Below are 24,425 nucleotides of genomic sequence, written 5' to 3'. Positions count from 1 at the left end.
TGTATATAAACTATTTAGTTCTAACAAAGCTAGAAAGCAAGTTTCAAGGGAAAACTATTTTGAAAATTAGCTGTTTTGTGGTTATCTTCTATGACAATGCAAATTTTCTGCTAAATTTTTATCATTCGGGCAATTGTTTTTCTTTTAACAATAAGTTCTACTACTTAAAAATTATTGGATTTCAATATCAGACAGTACAATATGATTCACAAACAGACACTGGCCAGACCCAAGCTAACAGAAATGTTTATGGCCATTCAATTTGAACTGCTGTAACTAATTCTGGATACACAAAGTATTGATAAGACAAGTCTCCATTGATACAGCCAGGCAGGGTGTAGCTATACTAGTCACCAAAGTCCCTCTGGAGAATACTCACTGGCTCAGCAGGGCTTTCATCATTTCATTTGTGCAGGTAACATCAAGTCTTACCTTAGTAGAAATCCCCTTTCAAGTGTCTTTAGGAATTTTCTCCAACTTAGATCAAACCATAAATTCCTAATTTTACACAGATTAGACAGAAAGCTACTCTTGCTGCAAAAATACATGGACAGTTCCCAAACATGCCTGTGTCATTAACATATGTCTCACACACCTTAAAACCACCTAACCATATTCATTTTCAAAAATGCATTTCAATAATAGAAATAAGCAGGTTGGATGAATATAAAAATGGAAAAACAGTTGAATACTGCCCTCTAGCGTCCAATTCCAAGTTGGACTTGAGAAATAAATTCTTTGATGGATAAGGGGCTTCCCATGTGGCTCAGCTGGTAAAGAATTTGCCTGCAATGCGGCAGACCCGTGTTAGATCCCCAGGTTGGGAAGATCCCCTGGAGAAGGGAAAGGCTAACCACTCCAGTATTCTGGCCTGGAGAATTCCATGGACTGTATAGTTTATGGCAGAAAAACATCTACTTCTGCTTTGACTATGCCAAAGCCTTTGACTGTGTGGATCACAACCAACTGGAAAATTCTTCAAGAGATAGGAATACCAGACCACCTGACCTGCCGCTTGAGAAATCTGTACACAGGTCAAGAGGCAACAGTTAAAACTGGACATGGAACAACAGACTGATTCCAAACTGGGAAAGGAGTACATCAAGGCTATACATTATCACCCTGCTTATTTAACTTATATTCACAGCAAATGCTGGACTGGATGAAGCACAAGTGGGAATCAAGACTGCCAGAAGAAATATCAATAACCTCAGATATGCAGATGACACCTCCGTTATGGCATAAAGTGAAGAAAAACTAAAGAGCCTCTTGATTAAAGTGAAAAAGGAGAGTGAAAAAGTTGGCTTAAAACTCAACATTCAGAAAACAAAGATCATGGCAACTGGTCCTATTACTCATGGCAAATAGATGGGGAAACAATGGAAACAGTGAGAGACTGTTTTTGGAGGGCTCCAAAATCACTGCAGATGGTGACAACAGCCATGAAATTAATTAAAAGATGCTTGCTTCTTGGAAGAAAAGCTATGACCAACCTAGACACCATATTAAAAAGCAGAGACATTACTTTACCAACAAAGGTCCATCTAGTCAGAGCTATGGTTTTTCAGTAGTCATGTATGGATGTGAGAGTTGGACTATAAAGAAACCTGAGTGCCAAAGAATTGATGCTTTTGAACTGTGGTGTTGGAGAAGACCCTTGAGAGTCCCTTGGACTGCAAAGAGATCCAACCAGTTCATCCTAAAGGAAATCAGTCCTGAATGTTCACTGGAAGGACTGATGCTGAAGCTGAAATTCCCAATACTTTGGCGACCTGATGCAAAGAACTGACTCACTGGAAAAGACCCTCATGCTGGGAAAGATCAAGGGCAGGAGGAGAAGGGGACGACAGAGGATGAGATGGTTGGATGATTGATGCGATGGACCTGAGTTTGAGTGGGCTCTGGCAGTTAATGATGGACAGGGAAGCCTGGCATGCTGTAGTCCATGGAGTCACAATGAGTCAGACACAACTGAGCGACTGAACTGAACTTGGTGGTTAAGGCAACTGAAATTAAGATACTTGTTTAACTTTAGTAGTCCCAAACTCATTGCACCCTCCCCCCATGAAATGCTCAGCACAAGGAGCTCCAGTGACTTCAAAAGGAGCTCTCTGGGGGTGAGAAAGCAGATGAGAATCTGACCAAAATGTGTAGGAATAGAATTATAATTTTTAAGAATTTCACACTCCAAAGATAAGCCTATGAGCTACCTCCTAGGTTCTAGATCTAAATGAGTTTCATAAGTTTCAGAGAATATATGTGCTCTGAAAAAGTACTAGATATATGACCGAAATATATAAACTCAAAAGATGCTGCAAAGAAATCAAGCTAAGAGTTTAATTCAAGTGTAAGGGAATTCTGAATTTAATTCTTTAAACCACTGAATTTTCTAGGAGTGATCTTTCCCATAAAGATTATATTTAAGGGACTCTCCCTACACTGTAATTTTATCTAATTTCTGCTAGAAAAGGCTTCTGATCCTAACTTGGTCCCTACGGTTAGTCCAACCTGGAGGTTAAATTATCCTATCCCCTGCCTATACTGTTGAGAACTGCTGAGGAATAACAAACTTTTAAAATCCAGGATCACAAATCTCACCATCCAGCAATCCTACTGCATTTCCCTGGCATATTCATTTTCTCACCCTGTCTGAAACCCCTCTACTCAAATGTCCTCCACTCTTCCTCTCTCCCTTCTCCATTTCCACCTGATGACACTATCTCACACTCCACTGAGAAATTAGAAATTAAACAGAAACTCCCTCGCTTTCCTACCACCAAGTTCAATACCGTACATGTACACACACAGTCTGCAGTCCCCAGGGTATGACAGTGGCTGAAATGTCCCTGAAGGTAATCCGACTCACTAGGACTCTGAAGAGCTTCCTAAATTGCCATCTCTAGTCCTGACTCGTACTTGGATATCCAAGCTACTTTTTCACTTGAATATTCAACTAAGGATGACTTTAACTGATACTCCCCTCAAAACAGTCACTTCCTCCATCTTACCCTGTCATCCTAGCCCATCTCTCCTGAACTAATGAATGCTGACTGGCCAACTTCCACTCTTATTCCTCTTTAGCTCCTTCTCCCTACAGTAGTGAGTTTTTAAAAATGTAAGTCCACGTACTGCCCTGCAAGTGTTCTGCCTCTCCAGTAGGAATGGAATCAGAACACCACAGTCTGCCTTACAAAGTCCTAAGGGCCCCAGACTTTGGCAGTGTCTCTGGGCCCGTCTCAAACCCTCTGTCCTGACTCACTGCCTATAAATACAACTTTGTCCTTTCTGTCCTTCGAACAGGCAGCGCGGGAACCAGGATGAGGCAAGACAGGTGCTTGGGACACAAAAGGTAAGGAGGCACTCAGTCTCCGGTCTGAGTGCCACTATGAGCTCTGCACCCTCACGCTTCACCCAGCTGGGTTCATTTCTACTTCAGAGCCACTGCACCATCCTGTCCCACTGCAGAGAGGGTTCCTACCAGATCTTCACAAAGCTAGCTCCTCCGTGTCCTTCAGGCCTCCGCTAGGCCATCACTGACTCGGAGAGGCTACCCCTGATCTCCAATCAGCTTTATTTCTTTACAATTAAATCTGTTACCTTCTTACTTATCATCTCTCTTCCTCCCATACAAACGTAGGATCCAGAGAAGAGTAACCTGTGTGTCTTGCTCAGTAGTGTCTTCCAGTGCCTAGGCCACTATTAGCACATACCGGGCACCCAGCAATTATTTGCTAAATGTGTGGAAAGAACTGGTGCAACCGAACAACTTCAGCTCACTCTGGGCCTTGGAGTCTTCCACCTCTCCTCCAGAAGACTCATTTTCTAAAAGATTTCTTTTTTAAAAAGTCTATATGCACCTGATCATTTAACTTCCACGGCTTCTTTTGTTCTGATCATCCTTCAATCATATACGTCCGGTACTCCCACCTCAAATATTCTTTTCTGTGACCCACGAGACATAAACATGTCTGACTGTCCTGAGTCAGGAAAATACACAACTAGTGTACCACGGAGTCTGAGCAGTTTCTTCATCTGTAAACCTACTCAAGGGCTAAAGGATCCCTCCAGTCACTTTGCTCTCTCACAGTTGATTGGCTGTATTCTTACTCTGTGACAGGTGTGACATACACACAAGTAAACATCAGTGCTATCATTCAAACTGTTGCTGCCAGAGCCACAGGAAATCAGGAATTTACTTTTGTTCAGGAACCTATAAAATTAGATGCCTGGATCATGCTGATGAGGAAGGCCTCTTATCTCAAAAGAGAACTATAAAAATATAATGGAGATAAGATACAGAACATGCTATAAAACAAAATCACACAATACTTAACCAGTCAGGGCCCTGGAGAATGAGACAGTCTATAAAAATTAACTTTTCAGGTAGCTGAGTTTAATCTTTATCAGCATTAAAACTTTTACTTTAACCATGCAGAATAGAGGTATTTCAAAAGTATATACTTCCTACCTTTGACTAAGTTTACATTTCTCTCTGCAAATGAGCATCATTCTAAAGAAATTATTGTGAGGGAGCCAGAGAGAGTGAAAATATTCAGTAGATCTGGACAGTTGGTGATAACCATGATGATAAGAAGGCAGCTAACCTCAACTAGTGTTTACCATGTGCTAGGCATACTGCAAATAATACTCACAGGAATTCTAAGATAGTGACTATTATTATCCCTATTTTACAGATGGGAATATTGAAGCATCAAGAGAATAAACATAATTTGCTCAAATCCCACAGCTATTAAGTGACAGACTAGAATACGAATCCAGGCAGACTCACTCCAGAGTTTAAGCACTAAACCACACACTCCAATTGCACTACAAAAAGGAGTTGGGGTGTTATTGAGCAGGCGAGTAAGGCGGCCTGACTAACAAGTGTAAAAGGTCTGTGTTTGAATGGACTGCATAATAGTAGAGGCCAGAGTGGAAGCAGAAGACTTGCATAAAAGAAAGGAGGGGGCGGGGCGGGAGTGGAAAGAGCAGTGAGGAGGGAAATGAAAAAAGAATCAGACTCCTGGGTTTCACCTTGAGCCACCTGGTACACAGGAGAGCCTTTAATAAATGGCAATGACAGGGTGAGGAGCTAGTGTGGAAAGGAAAATCAAGACTTCTGGCTGGGGAGAGTATTAATACAATAACCAACCACAAATTCTGACCAAGAGATCAGCCATTATTCTTTATATAAATCAAGCATGTAAATATCCTAATAAGTCAAAAATAAAAGTCATACATGTGCAAACAGGATAAAAATGTGACTCAAGAATGAAATAACACAAAAGCAGGCACTAAGAGGAAAAAAAGCTAAGTCAACTCCTAAGAACAGAAATGAGTATTTCTAGTATCTTTTTTGAACAATTCAGAGGAAGTAACACAGTGAAACTTCTCTTTCTAAGCACTATGACTGCATAATTCCTTCTACTTTCTTCGAAGGTATGTAAAACATATAGGGAAAAAATGTAAAGTGTCTCTGGTAGTTAGATCACTAAATGTTTAAGCTGGTTTCATGTTTTCTGTTTCACTGTAAAAAAAAAAACTGTTCCAGAAAATCATCATTTCATTGTTAATTAATTTCAAAAAACATCACTACAAGCACTTGCTTCAGCAAGTCTGAAATCAGGAGCTACCAACACTGGTTCCACATGCTTCACTCGGCCACAGCTTTATAAGACCGTACTGAGACTCAGAATGACAGCACAACAGTCCTGGACAAGCTTGCTGGGCCTCAAGGACACAGCAGCCTCTGCTTCTCTGCCTTCTGTTCTTCTACTCATCCCCCCAGAGACCTGTCTTGGTGAAGCTGACAGTATCAGCTTGCCCACACTACTGTAATATGCCCACACTATCATGGCCAAAACTATAGCAGAATCATCATCACGACCTTTTCTTCCACTTACCTTCCCTTGGGAGCTCAAAACAAATGGGTAAGATAAAATGAAAACCAAGCTTCAGAGTTCATAGATTTGAAATGAAGGTTTCAGTATCTTTGTTTTAACCATGCCAGGTACAGCCTAGGGTTAATTCCCAAAGCTCAGTCTCCCAAAATAGGGAGACAACTTTTGGATATTGCTCATCATTAGCTTTCTTTTCCAACATAAGATTATCTTCAAATATGGAAACTATTAAATGATGATACACTTCAGCAAAAATATTTCCCACTCTCAGTAAGAACTCTGAGCAAAGGCCACACTGCCTAAGCAACTCTACTCTTCCACGGAAGGGCAGGCTGTGAAAGGTCCCCTTGCCACTATTCCTTCATAGCCAGCTCTGCTACAGCTGCAAGACAATGGCTGTTAAATAAGAAACCAAGGGGTGGGGGTGGGGGGAGCCTAGTTTAAGACACAGGGGAAATACCCCTGTCCAGCGTGCAGACCCACAGTTGCAATGCAGACCAACAGAAACTAGAGTCTCGGCTAATCCGCGGTATAGCACAGCTTCTTGAGAAAGGTATCAGAAAATATTTGCTTCGTTTATGATACACAAAACCTACTTTCCCAATGGGACTTCCCTGGTGGCTCAGACAGTAAAAGCATCTGTCTACAATGCGGGAGACCCGGGTTCAATCCCTGGGTCGGGAAGATCCTCTGGAGAAGGAAATGGCAATCCACTCCAGTACTATTGCCTGAAAAATCCCATGGACAGAGGAGCTTGGTAAGCTACAGTCCATGGGGCCACAGTCAGACACGACTGAGCGACTTCACTTTCACTTTCCCAATGAGCCTAATTTCAAATAAGAAGAAATATTATGTATTTTTTATATCAAAGTTTATATAAAGGCTTTTGGAAAAAGTTTGATGAATCACATGCAAATTCATTGGCAAATGTCAGTGTTAGACCCCCAGACAGCAACGTAGTAGAGACAGAAAAAACTGTTAACTGAAAATACTTTTTCTTGACTTCTAACTCTTTTACTGGAGTTCAAAATATTTCTCTGTTGAATAAACAATGAATACAAATGCACCAGGAGGGAGAAAAAGAACGACGTAACACTCACACATACATACAAACACACATACAAAAACATGCGCAAGGCGTAACAACTTTGCTTGTGACCACTGGGTTATCCGGCCACATTTAAGGAACAACTATGATAGCTCCAGGAGTTTATCTTGTCCTAATTATACAGATACTTGAATTAAGAAGAATTTCATATTCACCATATTTTTCTCCTTTTCAAATACTTGGGAACTAGTTTGCTGCTGTGAGTGCTGAATGACTGAAAAATAGTGCTAACTCCATAGAACGCATGTGGTGTGTGGGGGAGACAAGAAAAATAAAGCTTTCTGCTAAGATAGGATTTCTGTGATATATGCTACATTAAAAGTAAGAGAATCCTATCTTTGAATTCAAATAGCAGTAGGAGCTGTCAAAGGACGAAAGTGAATGTTTATTTTAGATACAAAAAGCACAGAAAAAGAAGGCAGAGTGAAAAACTTCAGCACTTAAAAGGTGTTTTCATTACCTTTTATAACTACCAGATCTCGCAAAGACAGAATGAAGGATGATGGTACGTATAACCATAAAAAGTAGTGACTAAATATGACAAAAATCAAACAACACTATAATAAAGTATTTTGCAAATTATAATCTATAGGCTAGAGATGAGTAATCAGACATGTTTAACCATATGACTTCAATTTCTCGAAATGTGCCGTTAACTAACCACAGCTAGATTTCAACTTAGCACCCCCTCCCCCCAAAAAAATCATTTAAGTGAGGCAAAAAACTAAGTCAGCAAAAGAAATATGAAAAATGCCTTAAAAGTAGAGTGAACATAGAATTTAAGGGGGCACTGTTAATGTCTGAGTAACAAGTACAAGTCAGGACTGTTCCATATAAAAGCAGATAAAATATCAGTCTATTTGACGGTTCGGAACACATACAGATTCTGTTGTCCAGAGTTAAAATGGAGTTTTTTAATTTCTAGGACTTACTGATATTAACTTGCTTGACATCTCCATTATGTTTCGAAGATGACTAGAATTTGTGTGGTAAAATTCATGGACCATTAAGTAAAACAATATCATTCTCAACCCCACCACCACCCCTTCCCTATACATTAAGTAAAACAACAACACACACACACACACACACACACACACGCACATTCTGCAGTAACAGGAGGAAACGCGAGCATCTCATTCCATCACTGTGGTTACTTGGACTCTCCTCCAAGATCTGGTACTTCCTTCATGACCAATAGAAAAAAAGGCAGCTGGAGTCAGGATGTAATTGGAAAAGGTAGTTAAGAGAAAAACAACTTCACCTACACAGGTATTAAACCTATAACCTAGCCAAACTCTCAACTAACTGCAGATCATCTTACTGACTCTAAAAAAAACTTTATCTTCAATTTTCACCTACCAGAGCTTCAAGAACAGTTTATAAGAAAAACACGCACCTGAGTTTATAAACAGCATTTTCACGCCATTTCTATTCTTCACAGCGGCTGCGCCATGGTTCTTTAGTCACTCATACAGTTCTGCCCAGTGAATTCCCAAATGATAACGGAAGCTACAGCATTTACACTAGACACCACAAACTGTTCCACACACACACATATAGAACATATACACATACACACACACACACACACACAAAATCTCTCCCACGTTCTTTCTGTCGATTCTCTCAGGAGCTCTGAGCTGGGATTAGTCTAAGGAGCACAGAGCTAGTCAGCCTGGGTTCTGGTCCCAGGGGCGGCCCTGCCAGCCGTGATGCCCTTGGGCAAGTGGCCTCTCTGTGCCTCAGAGCTATCATCTGTAAAGGAGGGACACCCCCATCACACTAACCCGTGGGGCCTTTTTAAGTCTTATCTAAGCTGACAAATGTAAAGCTCTTAAAGCAGACTGGCTCATCAGGAATGCTAATAAAATGTCAGGAAATATCATTACTTCCATGTGAAAGATAAAGACCCTGAGGCAAACTTGTTACGTAGCTTTTCCAAAGTCACACACAGCTGGTGGGTGGCAAGGACAAGGTTTCCACCCACAGCCTGGATCTGGAGTCCGGGCTCTGAGCCACTATGTGACACTGCTAGTAAAGGAGGTCTTATCCTCTGTTTTCAAATCAATAACGGATGGCTTAATATTTGTGAAAAGAAATTCTCCAGAAGAAAAAAACAAGGCATTTGTCACAACCAAAGTACCAAGACATTAAACATCCAATGGAACTTACGTTATAATCATAAAAAGCAGGTCACACCCCAAAACCCAGAGCAATCTCAAGCACACAGGTGCTTCTGGAACTACCAGGGAATACAGTTTCAAACCCAAACTGCCCTAGACCTTCTATTCCAAGTCTTATAGACACTTAGGTGGCTCAGAAGTGCTCCACACTCAATATCTTTGTAAAATTCAGAACAAATCGAAACCAGGGGTACAGAAAGGGAACAGTGCAGTCTAGTCCCTTGTACCTCTATTTCTCCTGCCACGTCAGCAAATTCCACTAGAAGCAGGTCGCATTTGTCCCTTGCCACCATTTCTTAATTCAGAGCCAATTCAAAGGCCGTGAAAGATCACATTACCTTTTTAAAAACTTTTCCATTTGGTTGCACTTCATCTTCCTCATTTAGGATTTCACGTGTTCCCAAGAGTCTTTTGTCCTTGAATTTGTTTTTTGCATGCATGAAAACTTTATCGAGTGTATCACATCCAGGGTATAATACGGAGGCCAAACCATCCAAGCTGTTAACAGATCTGTATGCAGAGTCAGGTGTTGAATTTACAGGCTTTGCTTTAGTTCGGTTTGATTTTTCTTGTCTTGACTCAGACAAAAAATAATATGGAATGTATGTTAAAATAGTATAAAGTGATATTATGAACTGTATGAAATACAAAAGAATGGGGTTGATGGTGTGCTTCAGCTTCATGGAAGACGGTTTTGAAGACCCGTGGTTATTCATAGTGTTCAAAAAGGAGAATTAACAGCTTTCTGTAAGACTCTAGAAGGAAAAAAAAGAAAGTTATTGGTCAAAAATCATTCTCCAATAATTTTAAAGGGAAAGTCTTCACATTAGTTAGGCAGATGACTTCCCCCGCACCCCCCATAAGCAGCTGCTGGGATACTGGCTGCCAGCAACATACTGTCCACTCCTGCTATTTGTGGGACACTCATTTTGTGCCATTATCTATTAACCATGGAATTTCTACAGAAAAGCTCCCACATCATTCTGTAAACAGGTGGCTTTTCCAACCTAACCCCAGGTAACCACAAAGACTTCCCAGTGGTGAGGAGAAAGCAAGCCAGCGGACCTACAACAAGATGGAGACCAACACTGCACCCACTTCCTGTTCTTCAGGGTCCCATTACATTCAGGATGGCAAACACAGTACAAAAGCCACATTCTCCTCTCTCCCGGCCCCTGGAGCCACTCTTTCTTTCCCAGGGCGCCCCCTTGTCTCACTCCAGGCAGCCGCAAGCAACTGGAGTTAGCCAACCGCATGAAATTCCCTTTCCACAGAGATTCTAGATATTTTTCACTTTAGACAGGTTACATTATAAAGCAAGAAGGCAGCTGACTTTGATCATTTTATATGCTGCATTTCTCTGATTTACTGAGAATCTTCCATGTGTTAAGTCAGGGACTGGTACGGAGAAGGAAAGAGCCTAAGCCTCTCCTCCCATGGAGCAGATACATTCCTTGGGAGAGTTTAAGACAACTAGCGCCAGGTGGTGGGTGAGAAACCCCATGAGGAAAGAGTGAGCCCAGTCAGGGAAACACGAGGTGACCAGGCAAGGCCGCAGAGGCCGCTCTAGGACGCAGGAGGGCCTCTCTGGCCAGTGATACCTGAGCCAACTGGGGAAGAAGGGCGCTAGGCAGAGGATGCAGCCTTCGTACCGCGGGTAGCTGATACTATCAGTTACCAAACTACCAACTACTCCACCCAGCTCTACCTCCAGGACTGTGACTTCTGACACTCTTCACCTCCACGCTGCAGAAATTCTATTCCAGCAAAGTGTGGCCGAGAGCCCCAAGGAATCCCTCCGCCCCGTCTCCGCTCAGGGCAGAAGATCTACCGCGGATGCAGCAAAGCACGAACATGGGCACTGTGGTTCATCAGGTCGACGGGGGGAGAGCAGCTCCAGACACCAGTGGCTGCAGCCAAGGCCAGGACCCCATTCAAGAGCAGAGGACAAGGTGCTGCCCCTGGAGCAGTGGGACAGAGGTTCTCCACAAGCCAGAGAAGCAGGCTGAAAGGATACAGAGCCCCTTAGCAGTCACTAACTTAGGACTGACTGAGCTGGAACTCAAAACAGACAAGTTCAAGTTCTATGGCACTGGAGAAAACAATGGAGACACTGGTTGTGAGCACCTAAGATGCAGCTGGTAGGTCCACAATAGAAAACATGCCAAAAGGAAGTTTGGCATCCAGAGAAGTTCAACAAAATCATGGAAGAGACACCGAGGAAGACCCTTCCTGGAGCCAGGGAAGCTCAAAGACTGCCTCAAACACAACTCCTACAAAGAACATCTAGTCTAACTGGACACACTGTGGGGCATCTTAGGGCCTAGGGCTTTGTCCAAAACGGGAAAGCAATCGACTAGCTAGCAGTGGACAATATGTGCTGGGTGTGGCGCCAAAAGAGGCAGGTCATGGAGACAGATGGTTAAAGGGAGCCCTACTAAAACCGTACTGTCACCCCCTGAAGAGGGTACTTCCAAGTAACTGCATGTGTTCCCAAGGCTGGGCCCTGAAGGAGCACCATCAGAGGACACCCACTGCAGAAAAGGTGAACGTCGCCAAAACCGGTCAGCTAAGTCACTAAACAAGCAAACAACACAGGGAGGTGTGGAAAAGGAGAGGGGGGTATTAGTCTTTAGAACTGCTGCAAGATATCTAAAATGTCCAATTTACAACAAAAAATTAGCAGGCATGCAAATCAACAGAAAATTATGACCCACACATCGGGGGGAAAACAGGCAGCAGAAATCCTCGAGAGACCCCAAATGTCAGGCTCAGCAGACAAGGTATCAAAGTAGTTTTACAACTATGCTCAGAGAACTAAAGGAAACCATTCTTCAAAAATTAAACCACAAATTCTGAAATTTTTACAAGGTAGGGAACCCCTCTGAATTTGCACACACATAAAGAAGCAGCCAAAGACTTTGTGAGAAGCCAAAGACTCCCAACTCATCTCTGGGCTCTGTTCACCATTCCCAGCTCTCTTCTTTGACAATGTGTTAGACAGTACCTTAAAGAATGAGTCCAAAGGATCTAGATTTCTGCCAGAAAGGGAATGGGGAGCCTCTGAAGGTTTCCATACAGACAAGTGGTACAATGAAACCAAGGGCCCTACCACTTCCAGGATACCAGAACTGCAGAGAACAGATGCACTTAATAACCTAGGAGAATGATGTTACCGCATTAAGTACTCTGAAATTTAATACTGCATGTTTCTATCTTGAATTTTAAAATACTGTGATTTTAAAAAACTAATAACAACCCACTCCTGTACTCTTGCCTAGAAAATCCCATGGATGGCGGAGCCTGGTGTCCATGGGGTCGCAAAGAGTCGGACATGACTGAGCGACTTCACTTTCACTTTTCACCTTTATCCACAGATGATATGACTGCATTATAGAAAATCCTGATGAATACACTGAAAACCTAACATAACAGAATTCAGCAAAAGATCGCATGACATAAGGTAAATATTAAAAAAATCAACTGTATTTCTATACACTAGCAATGAATAAAGAAAAGTGAAGGTAAGAAAACTTTTTTTTACAACCCTTTCAAAAACACCTAGGATGAGATATAACAGGAAGTACAAAACTTGAAAACCACAAAAAATGGTTTAAAGATACTAAACACCTAAACAGAAAACATTGTTTAAGGATTTTAAGACTTAATATTGTTAAAATGGCAACATTCCCCAAACTGATGTACAGATTCAATACTGAAGCTTATCAAAATCTCTGCTCACTTAAGAGAGTTTGTTACTCTTAAGAGAGTAATTGTTTCTAAAATTCACACGGAAAAAAATCAAATCAAACTAGCCAGAACAGCCAAAACTTCTGAAAAAGAACAAAGTTAAAGGGCTCACACATCTTAATTTCAAAACTTAATACAAAGCAGTATTAATCAAGACACTGTGCTACAAGCAAAAGGACATGCAGACTAATGGAACAAAACTGAGAATCCAGAAATAAACCTTAGGACAACTGATTTTCATTGAGACAGCAAAAAACACAACAGGGAAAAAATAGTCTCTTCAACAAACAGTGAACAACTGGACAGCTACATGTAAAATAACAAAGATGAACCCCTTATACCATACAAAAAAATTAACTTAAAACGGATCATAGACCTAAATATAAGAGCTGAAACTATAAAAACTTCAGTAAGTACTAATCACTGAGAATAAGCAGTGTTTCAGGAAGAGTACAGTAAAAGGAAGAGGTGGGTTCAGGCCTTTTCTGAAAAGTCTTCTTGGCCCAAACAGTAATTTACTATGATCTTCAAAGTGTGGACAGAGGAAGAGAGATTTTGAATAGATGATACATATAACGTGAATAAACACCAAAAGTTCAGGAAACAATCAACCACCCAGGAGAGCAGGGTAGGTATGAGGAGATGAGGGCAGGGTATTAAGGACCCCAAATTTTAAAGATCAAATTGTTGTGGCCTTTGATGCTGAGGAAGAAACTTAGTTTACATTCCAAAGAACAGAAACACACAGTCTTAGAAAAAAAACTGTACACCAAGGATAACCTGAAGGCAGTAGGAACTGGAGGGAAGGAAATTACATAGAAGATAACAAATAATCCTCTCCTCCACGGATCAGGAGGCTGTGTAGAGTATGACATGGAACAAGCAGCTAGGATCCCTGGCTCCTAACTGCCCAGAAGGTGGCAAAGGTGGCAGCTGTGCCTGAAGCCTTTCTAACAACTGAAATCTTTCTGCTTTAATACCCAAGGGTGGTTCTGTACCTAAATCGCAAGCAGAATAAAGCCGCAAGTTATAGCAGAGGCAACGAAAGGAGGGCAAACAGTGTGGCGCCTTCAACCGAGACCGAAATACAATGAAGAGGCTGGTCAGTGGCTGGAAGACTCGGGCAAGGGAGGGGAATACAAGTCTGAACATAATGGGTTTAAGATGTCTGTGAGTCATCCAAACACACCAGTTGTGAAAGTTAAAAGGAGTCAGAGCTGCCCAAAGAGAACACACAGGAGATCTCCAAGATAAGTTCAAGAACAGAAAACTTTGGAGGGAAACCAATGCCAAGACTGAGGAAGGGGAAATCCCAAGGAAAAGATAAATGAAGGAGAACTTGGAGAGGGCGGGGTTAGGAAAGTCAAGGGAGGAGAGAGGCAAGTGGTGTCAAATGCAGCCTAGATGCAACAGTCACATGCAAATAAGACATTTGACTTTTCTACAGTGTTTTAGATAAACTAGGTAACAAAACTTAGGTCAATTGCATCCTTCCTATCTGCTCAAGTATCTATAGAAAATGTAGACTAGTGTTGACTGAAATAAAAAGAATATACAACCAAAAAGTCGAGTGTTTTATTTATGTTTTATTCTGCAGACATACTGAGGACTGAAGCCCAGGAGACAGGCTCTCAGATAGCTCTGAAGGACTGCTGCAGAGAGAGAAGGATGGAGCCAGGGTATATATGAGTTTTGCAGAAACAAACCAGGTAGTTGCACATCAAAAGATTTCTGATAATTGAAGAAAAAAACAAACACCAAGTTAATGAATTTATTAGTGCCTTTCTATGCATAGGAAGATGCAAGAGCCCGGCTCACTGAAATCATTCCTTTGATATGCACCTGAACTGTCTAGGGCCAGCATTCTGTTGTTCTCCGCCCTGAATCTCCTGAGGACTCAGTTCAGGCAGCTGCAGAGGCTTGTGGCTTCCTGGCCGCAACATCCTTTGTTTACTGATGTGAATGGCCACATTCTTCATCCACATTAGGAAACCAGTCACAGCTACTGCATTATGTTGCCACACCTCAGAATATGATGATCACCTTCCAGAAAGCAAACCTGAACCATTAAGTCTATTAATCTTTCCTTCACAGTGTCGAGGTTTCAAACCTAGTTTAAGAAGGCCTCATCCATGCCAGGATTAAACCACTGGCACCCTATGCCCTATATTTTTTCTAGTATTTGCAAAATCTTTATATTTAATCAACATGGAGTTTATTTTTCTCCATTGTGTAAGGGAGAAAGCTAACTTTTTCTTTCAGATGAACTATCTGAACCATTTATTAAATAAATCATTTTCTCAATTAACCAAAGCATCACCTTCAATAATAAGTTACAGTTCACACTTGGATTCAGTTCTCGACCCTGTTCTGTTTCTTGGATGTACCTGCCTACAGCCCTGCTAACACACCACACCACACCAGGGACAGGCTCACAGCAGCGCTCCTTTATCTGTGGTCCATGGACCAACCCTTCAGAACTGTCTTGCTGCTGCTGCTGCTAAGTCGCTTCAGTCGTGTCCGACTCTGTGCGACCCCAGAGATGGCAGCCTACCAGGCTCTTCGTCCCTGGGATTCTCCAGGCAAGAACACCAGAGTGGGTTGCCATTTCCTTCTCCAAGGCATGAGAGTGAAAAGTGAAAGTTAAGTTGCTCAGTCATGTCCGACTTCGCGATCCCATAGACTGCAGCCCACCAGGCTCCTCCATCCATGGGATTTTCCAGGCAAGAGTACTGGAGTGGGGTGCCATTTAGTGAAAGTGAAAGTGAAGTCGCTCAGTCGTGTCCAACTCTTTGTGACCCCGTGGACTGTAGCCTACCAGGCTTCTCTGTCCATGGGATTCTCCAGGCATGAGTAACTGGAGTGGGTTGCCATTTCCTTCTCCAGGGGATCTTCCCAACCCAGGGATCGAACCCAGGTCTCCTGCATTGCAGGCAGATGCTTTAACCTCTGAGCCACCAGGGAGTCTCAGAACTGCTAACTGCTAAGTCACTTCAGTCGTGTCCGACTCTGTGCGACCTCATAGACGGCAGCCCACTAGGCTCCCCCGTCCCTGGGATTCTCCAGGCAAGAACACTGGAGTGGGTTGCCATTTCCTTCTCCAATGCAGGAAAGTGAAAAGTGAAAGTGAAGTCGCTCAGTCGTGTCCAACCCTCAGCGACCCCATGGACTGCAGCCTTCCAGGCTCCTCCGTCCATGGGATTTTCCAGGCAAGAGTACTGGAGTGGGGTGCCATTGCCTTCTCCGCAGAACTACCTTAGAGCATATTTAATGGAGATTCCTCAGACCCATCTTTCCCTTTCTCACCTTCCGAATACCTACAAGCTGAAAACTACTGGTGGACTCGGTTTTAAACAGCAACCATGGGATTTTAATGTACACTAATATTTGAGAACTGCTGTCTATGGGGTCGCACAGAGTCGGACACGACTGAAGTGACTTAGCAGCAGCAGCAGCTGCTTTAAATATCTGATAAGGCCTTCACTAGTCACAGTTTGCAAAATTTTCTTATCAATTCTTATAGATTAAGATCAGTTTGGGGTATTCTTTGGAAGGACTGATGCCAAAGCTGAAACTCCAATACTCTGGCCACCTCATGTGAAAAGGTGACTCATTAGAAAAGACCTTGATGCTGAGAGGGATTGAGGGCAGGCGCAGAAGGGGACGACAGAGGATGAGATGGCTGGATGTCATCACTGACTTGATGGACATGAGTTTGAGTGAACTCCAGGAGTTGGTGATGGACAGGGAGGCCTGGCATGCTGCGATTCATGGGGTCGCAAAGAGTCGGACACGACTGAGCGACTGAACTGAATTATATATAAATTTTAAAGATTTAATATTTCTTTATGGTGAAACACGATTTAAAAAGATCAAAAAGGAACAAATATGTATCACTTATATGGAAAATCTAAAAAAATTATACAAATGAACTTCTTTACAAAACAAAAATAGACTCACAGACATTGAAAACAAACATGGTTACCAAGGGGGAAAGGGTGGGAGGTGATAAATTAGGAATCTGGGATTAACAGATAAACACTACTATATACCAAATAGGTTCAAAAAAAATACAAGGACCTACTCTACAGCACAGTAAAATATATTCGATATCTTGTATCTATAATGGGAAAGAATCTGAACCTGTAATGGAAAAAAATCTGAAAAAGAATATATATAAATGAATCACTATGCTCTTCACCTGAAACACTATAAATCAACTACATTTTGAGATTTATGGGGAAAAAAAATACCATGACAAGATATACAAAGAATTTCAATAAAATTTTTTTTAATTCAAGCAATAAAAAGGAAAACTGGGCAAAGAACACATACAGAGAAGCCCAAAAAAGGAAAAGCAGATGGCTAAAACATACAGACAATATGTTCTCCTAAACTTGTAATCAAGATTCAAATGAAGGCATACTAATTTCAATCCAATAGTTTCACAAACATGTAAAAGACTACAATCTCCAGAGTGCACTGAAGTAATCTGGCAGTATTTAAAACACACACACACACGCTTGGCAATCCCACATTCAGAACACTATTCTACAGAAAAGCAAGTGCTTACTAAGCACATAAAAACAAGAATTCAATAATTCATTTGCCAAACAAGTATTGAACACAGACTCCACACCCAGAACTCTTTCAGAGGATGAAGTCATAGTCATAAACAAAATCTGGGAAGCAAACAGACCACGCACAAATCACTATATACCAAGAGGTAATCAGAGCTACTGAGAAAAACAAAGCAGGTGCAAGGGAATAAATTCGGGAGAGCAGACGACCGCTGCATCATAAAACGTAAGAGGCGGCATCTCCCAGGGTGTGAGTAGACAGTCACCTGGATACCTGGGAGAAGAGCACTCTAGCTGAGCCCAGGGAGGAAGGGGACAGTGAGCGGAGATGAGGGTGGAGAGGATGCTGAGAGGGACCAGATCCTGCAGGGCTGGCACCACCATGAGAACAGAGCTGGCACGAGTGAGACCATCTGATCTACTGTGCAAAGGATGACTGCGGCTGCTGCGGGGGCTCTGATGGGGATCGGATGATGATACTGGCAGAGATCAGAATGGGGATGAAGGAGGCAGTGAGAAAAGACCTGCTTCTGACTCTGTTTTGAAGGTACAGCTTTGGATACAGTGAGAGAGAAAAAGAGGAGTCAAAAGCGACTCTGAAGTTTGGGTCTTGAGACAAATGAAGTTTGAGACATCGAAAAAATACTGAGCTGCATTTACTGAGAAGGGAAGACTGCAAGAGGGCAGATTCTGCAACCCACCCCCCCACCCCGGCCCAAAAAAAAACAAAAACAAACTAGTTCTGTTTGATGAGAGATAACTTTGGGAATTCTCAGCCTATTTATGATATGTCAACTGTGAGACTGGCTGAGATGACCTCAGACGTGAGAACACATGCAGATGGCAGGCCCTGAGGCATGCCAACATGTAGAAGGGCCAGGAGAGGGCAGGTGAGGAGGAGCCAGTGCTGCAGAGGAACAGAAGGGTGGAGTCGAGGAGGACCGATCAGCAAATGTAAACCAAGGCACCAATGAGTTGAGACTTCACATCCATTTTCAAAAAGGAAGAAAAAAAAAGAACATGACAAGCACTGGCGGGAGGCGGGAGTGGAGAAACCGGAACACTTACTGATGCTGGTGGGAACGTAAAATGGCACAGCTGCTGCTGAAAACAGATGTCCCTTAAAAAATTAAACACAGAGTTAACACGATCCAGCAATTCCACTTGTGGGTATACTTCCAAAAGAACTGAAAGCATGGACTCCAACAGATACCTGTATACCACAGTTCACAGCAGCATTTCACACCAGCTGAAAGACAGCCACAAGCTGAGTATTCAAGATAGGCAAATGTGTAAGCAAAATGTGATTGCCACACAATGAAGTATTATTCAGCCTTTAAAAAAGAATGAAGTGCTGATGCATGTTATACTCTGAAAACATCACGCTAAGTGAAATAAGGCAGACACAAAATGACAAATATCTGACTTATATCTGCAAAGGCACAGAGACGGTGAGTTGCCAGGGGCCAAGGGAATGAAAGCTGTGTTTGCTGGATGATGGGAACGTCTGGAGACAGCTGATGGTGCACAACAATGTTAATATGCTTAATGCCAATGAACTAGACACTTAGAGGTGATTACAATGGTAAATTGTGATATATTACTACAATTTTCAAAAAAGGAAGTGAAAAGAAAGTCAAGTGAAAGTCACTCAATTGTGTCCGACTCTTTGCCACCTCAAGGACTATACAGTCCGTGGAATTCTCCAGGCCAGAATACTGGAGTGGGTAGCCTTTCCCTTCTCCAGGGGATCTTCGCAACCCAAGGATCAAACCCAGGTCTCCTGCTTTGCAGGCAGATTCTTTATCAGCTGAGCCACAAGGGAAAACAACAATTTTTTTTAATCCCCCCCAAAAAAGAGGAGGGCTGAGAATTAGACACTGGATTTGACAATGTGAAAGTCACTATTGACCTTGAGAAGACCTGAGGTTAAAGATCAGAGCCCGACTGCAGACAGTTAAAAAAAATAAGAAGAGATCTCTAGGAAGAGGATTAGAGAAATGAGTAATAGGGCAGAACAAAGCAATTCCTTTTGTTTTAAAAATAAAGAGACACGGGAATTCCCTGGCAGTCCAGTGGCTCAAACTTGATGCTTTCACTGCCAGGGCCCAGGTTCAATTGCTGGTCAGGGAACTAAGATCCCACAGGCCGTGTAGGGTGGCTAATAAAGTGTACAGTAAGAGATAGTATACCTTGCAAGGACAGTGATGGCTATGACCCCAAAGAGGAAAGATAAGGATTACAGTCATTGCTCTGAATCCTAGGAGGAACATTTCCAGGAAACTCCTGGGATACTCCAGCTGTCTACATAAAATGACACACTACAGTCAGCTCTCCATATCCACGGATGCAGATGACAGATATCAAGGGTCAACTGTGTGCAGAAGACAGTAACATCTTTGGGTAGGAGAGAGGGTGAGCATGGGACCCAAGTGGAAGAGGCTGGCCTCAGACAGGAACAGGAAGGCATGTGGGTGGGAAGGAGCTGGTGGGAGATCGTCTTCTGGGTGCTTCTCTGTGATCCGAGTAACAGGAAGCAACACCAGCTAAGAGGGAGAAAGAAAGGAAACAACTAGAAAACTGAGAAAGAAAAATGTAAGACAGTTATCTAGGAAAACAGGAGGGCGAGTGGAGTAGGAGACGGCAGGCTCACCGGCAGCCCACAAGGCCCGCCTGTGTCGGCAGTCGTGGATGCGCAGTGAGACCGGCCACGGCAGCCGCGCGCTTCCCTGCCAGGGTCAGCTGGCGGAGCGCGGATGCACACCAGGGAGAGCGGAATGGACCAACGGCGGGATTTTATCAGGCAAGCACCAGAGCACAACAGGGTAAAGCGGGCAGGGGGAGACAAAGAAACAAAGACTATTTCGAAGGCAGCAAATAAAATGACTGATAAGGGAATTTTAACTTGAGAAGGAATACCATGAGGAGGCAGAGGTTTATGAGAAGGAAACAGATCAGCAGAATGAGATCCTGGCTTGGGTTATAGAATTGTTGGAGTTGAGGTACTAAAAAGGAGTAAGTTGGAACCACAGGCGGTAGTAAGCAGCCTGCGTAGAATGTCTTAAGTTAGGATTGCTGAGGGTGTTTAGTTACTGCTCATGGGGAGGTGTAGATATAGTAATTGAGAAAGGGGAAGCAGAGGCAGACTGGAATATGAGAGCATTTAAAGACAGGAGGCCAAGGAGCGGAAAAGCTGTGGTACTGGAAAGACTGAAACCACGAAGACTCATGATAGGATAGGAGTACCGAGTGATAGAAAGCCTGAGGTTCTAGCATTCAAGGAACAAAAGGAGAGCTGAGTACAACAACAAGGAATTATGGTAAGCAGTACAGTTGGAAGGCAAGGCTTAGAGGATGTAGGCAGTACTGCTTCAAAGGCAAAAAACTGTGGAAGTAACCAGATTAGGCCCAAGATGGAGTAGCTCATGCTAAACCCCATGTCACCAAAGTACAACCTGGCTAAGTTTCTGTGCTCAGCTTTCCCAGAAACTGCAGGCATTTGTCATCCAATCAGCCCTGACTGCTCAGCACAAGTTACTTGACCCGGCTCCATTCCCACCCTTTGCTCCATATAAAGGAAAGTAACCCTCTTGAACCAAGCAGCAAATGCCCAGCATAATTTCCTTTCTCTCACTTATTGTTATCTATAAAAATCTCTTGCTGGGATTTCCCTAGAGGTCCAGTGCTCAAGAATCTGCACTTTCACTGCAGAGGACACAGTTCAATCCCTAGTCAGGAACTAAGATCCTGTATGCCACGTGATCTGCCGGGAGAAAAAGAAAAAATCTCCTGCTTTGTACAGCTTTTTGGAGCTCCTTTCTGTCTGCTAGACTGGATGCTGCCTAAACCCTGAACTGCTGAATAAATCCTACTGGATAGGAAAATTATCTGAAAATTTTTTTTTGAACTGAAAACAGAAAACAATTTAAAATCAAAGAATGGTTAAAGAACTTATACATCCACAGAGTAGATGATATACAGCCATTAAAAATAAGTTATATGTACATGCAGTTAACCTAGAGGGACTTCAACATTCCATGCTAATTATAAAAAAATTGAAAGCAGCTCTGATTGGTCAAAGTGCGTTAATCTTTGAAGACTATAATAACATCCACCTTTACTATACTCGTGAAGTTGAAGTGAAGTCGCTCAGTCGTGTCCGACTCTTTGCAACCCCTTGGACTGTAGCCTATCAGGCTCCTCCGTCCATGGGATTTTCCAGGCGAGAGTGCTGGAGTGGATTGCCATTTCCTTCTCCAGGGGATCTTCCTGACCCAGGAATCGAACCCGGGTCTCCCGCATTGCAGGCAGACGCTTTACCGTCTGAGCCACCAGGGACAACTGCTAATTAAAATAACAAGATGAGTCAAGTTTAACTTTAGAAGATGACCTATCAGTATTTTGGAGAAGGAAATGGTAGCCCATTCCAGTGTTCTTGCCTGGAGAATCCCATGGACAGAGGAGTTGGCAGCAAACAGTCCCTGGTGTCGCAAAGAGTCAGACTAAGCAAGTGGCATCATCATTATTTATGCAATGAAAGATTAGTCAACACTAAATCTTTAAATGTGAAACTGTGTGATTATACCTAGTTAGGTTCAAACACCTGAAATGTTTTTAAAATATTCTATATAGACGGTCAACTGTATTATGTCAAAATAAGTTATTAACATCTTACATAATTTTACTTAGCTTTTGTTTAAACTCATAATGATCAAGTTAAAGGAAATCTTTCCCTGTGTCTATTATTTGAGAAGAACACAGGAGACTTAGAGTGGATGCAGAAGGAGGGCAGACAGAATTATGAGTAATTGTCAGAAAACAGAAGACAGAAGTTGGAGTTATGAAAATAATTATACATAAAGTAATGGAGATTAATACTCACCTGCAAAATCACCTTCAAATAGTATGCTTTAGGAGTATATGAAATTCTGATGTTATGTTACCAAAGGGTATTAATAATATCATAGTCATGCAACCTGTATTAACTCCCCCTCCCCACAAAAAGCTACAAATCCTCATATGAAAAGCTTCCAGAGACAGCGTGTTTCAATAACAGTAAAAAAAAAAAAAAAAAAAAACTGTAAATGCCTGAATTTATGGGGTAGGGGGCACAGGCTGTCAAAGGGACTACCTTCACACTATAATATTCCACGGTTCTGCCTGCTCGAACATGGTTCATCTACAACAATGTCACAGGCTCAGGAGAGATGCCATGTAACAGTGTCTCAACCCATCAACCTCCCCAAGTTGGAGAACTGTCAGTGGAAACAGGAGTTGCTCTGAATCCATGACCTGTCACAGCCACAGGAAGAACCAGGCCAATAACCCTTATGTTCACCCTGCCAATACAGTCTTCTACGCGCCTACACTCACCCCCACCAAGAAAATACATCGGAAACTTCAACTTCCAGAGCAGAGAAAGAACCCCAACACTTGAAAATTCTCCTACAAATTCACTGGGGGCAGAGGGAGTGACCCACACAGCAAGAAAAGGTGACAAGAAAATGCTCCAGAGGGGGCATTGTGATGCCCACAGACAATTAACCGACGTCTTAGTTAACCTTGCCCACCACCCAATTCTATTCCCCTCTCTCTGTCTTCCTTGTAGCCTACAACACCCAAATATGCATCCAGACTACATAACTATTCATATCTGGAAAAATATTCAGCTTAGCATTTTATCTCTAACAAAGTTTAAGTAAGTGAACTGCACAGCGATGAAAAGCAAAAATCTGTATTTGGTGGCATGAAGTCTAACTATAATTTTCACCCGACTTGCAATAAATGAGAAGCAATTCTGAGTATCAAGCAATGAAGTATGGTGTAGGGAGCTTTGTATCATCTCATTTTAATTGTCACAAAAACCCAATTTCAAGCAGATTGTGTCCAAAGACACATCTAACAGATGAAGTGAAATTTTAACCAACATGTTTGACTCCAAAGCCCATCTGAACTTTAATTCCCCACACTCCCTAAACTCTAGAGCTAATACTTTATTATTAGTTTAAAAGGGGGGAAAGGAAGATAAAAAGGCCCTCACTACTTATATATTCTCCTTTCCACAAAAGTCGCAGTCACATTCCTACAGAATCAAAAGAGTCCTGATAAATTATCCAAATTACTTATTTTGAAATGAGAAACTGGGGTCAAAAGGGCAGAAAGAAAGACTTCCTTCCCAGAACTAGGCTGTACTGAGTTGTAACGGGAAATGCAGCCCCCAGTTATGGTTTGCAATCAGTAAAGTGTTTCTTTAGGCAGGCCCCTGGCTCTGATGAACGTGTTTGCTTCCCTGACTCCCAATACGAATATCCTATAAAAATCTGAAACCTACACATCTGCTTCAGAAGAATGGTTTTAACATTCACTTACTGTGTGCACTGCTGGAAAAACAAAAACACACCACCCAGACCCAACTGTAGGAAAATTTTTAACTCTAACATATAAGCTAATTTATTACCTGTACTTATTCTCACTCTTCCTTTGCTGAAAAAGATTTTTCCTGTCTAAAACTTCAAATATTAATAAAATCTTTAACAACTTTTAAAATGTGAAATCTGACCTCACAGCTGTTACTGTTTTATGAATGAAATTAGACTGTACAGCTAAAAATCAAGCCCATTAATCCATGTAAGTACTTCCTCAATACAACAAATTAAAAAGGTCAAGAGATTCTGGACCAGAAAGTCTATTAAGGACATTTTTAGAGGACTGAGTCATGTTACCATCTGGATTAAATAAACTTTCAATTCACAACTAGGAAATGTGATGAGGAAATAATAGTTTGATCTTTTCTTTTTAAGAAAACTACGAGGCTTTTATTTATTCTAATCTCAGAAAATAAAACTTCTGGCCCTAAAGACATATCAGAAGGGAAGAGGGAAGAAAGGGAAAAGGAGAGAAG

At 42.2% G+C, this 24,425-nt stretch overlaps 1 protein-coding gene across 1 annotated transcript in view; it reads right to left on the bottom strand.

The window, feature by feature from the left end:
* Nucleotides 1-24,425, bottom strand: part of ACSL3 (acyl-CoA synthetase long chain family member 3) — a 70,607-nt gene that overhangs the window by 23,257 nt on the left and 22,925 nt on the right. Inside the window, exon 2 of the mRNA XM_069574661.1 lies at nucleotides 9,533-9,949. Within this exon, the coding sequence (XP_069430762.1) occupies nucleotides 9,533-9,910 (378 nt within the window). The 5' untranslated portion in view covers nucleotides 9,911-9,949. The remainder of the gene's footprint in view (nucleotides 1-9,532; nucleotides 9,950-24,425) is intronic.

The sequence above is a fragment of the Ovis canadensis genome, chromosome 2, assembly GCF_042477335.2.
Source record: "Ovis canadensis isolate MfBH-ARS-UI-01 breed Bighorn chromosome 2, ARS-UI_OviCan_v2, whole genome shotgun sequence".
Lineage (NCBI taxonomy): Eukaryota > Metazoa > Chordata > Mammalia > Artiodactyla > Bovidae > Ovis > Ovis canadensis.
This window is presented reverse-complemented; position numbering and strand designations above follow the sequence as displayed.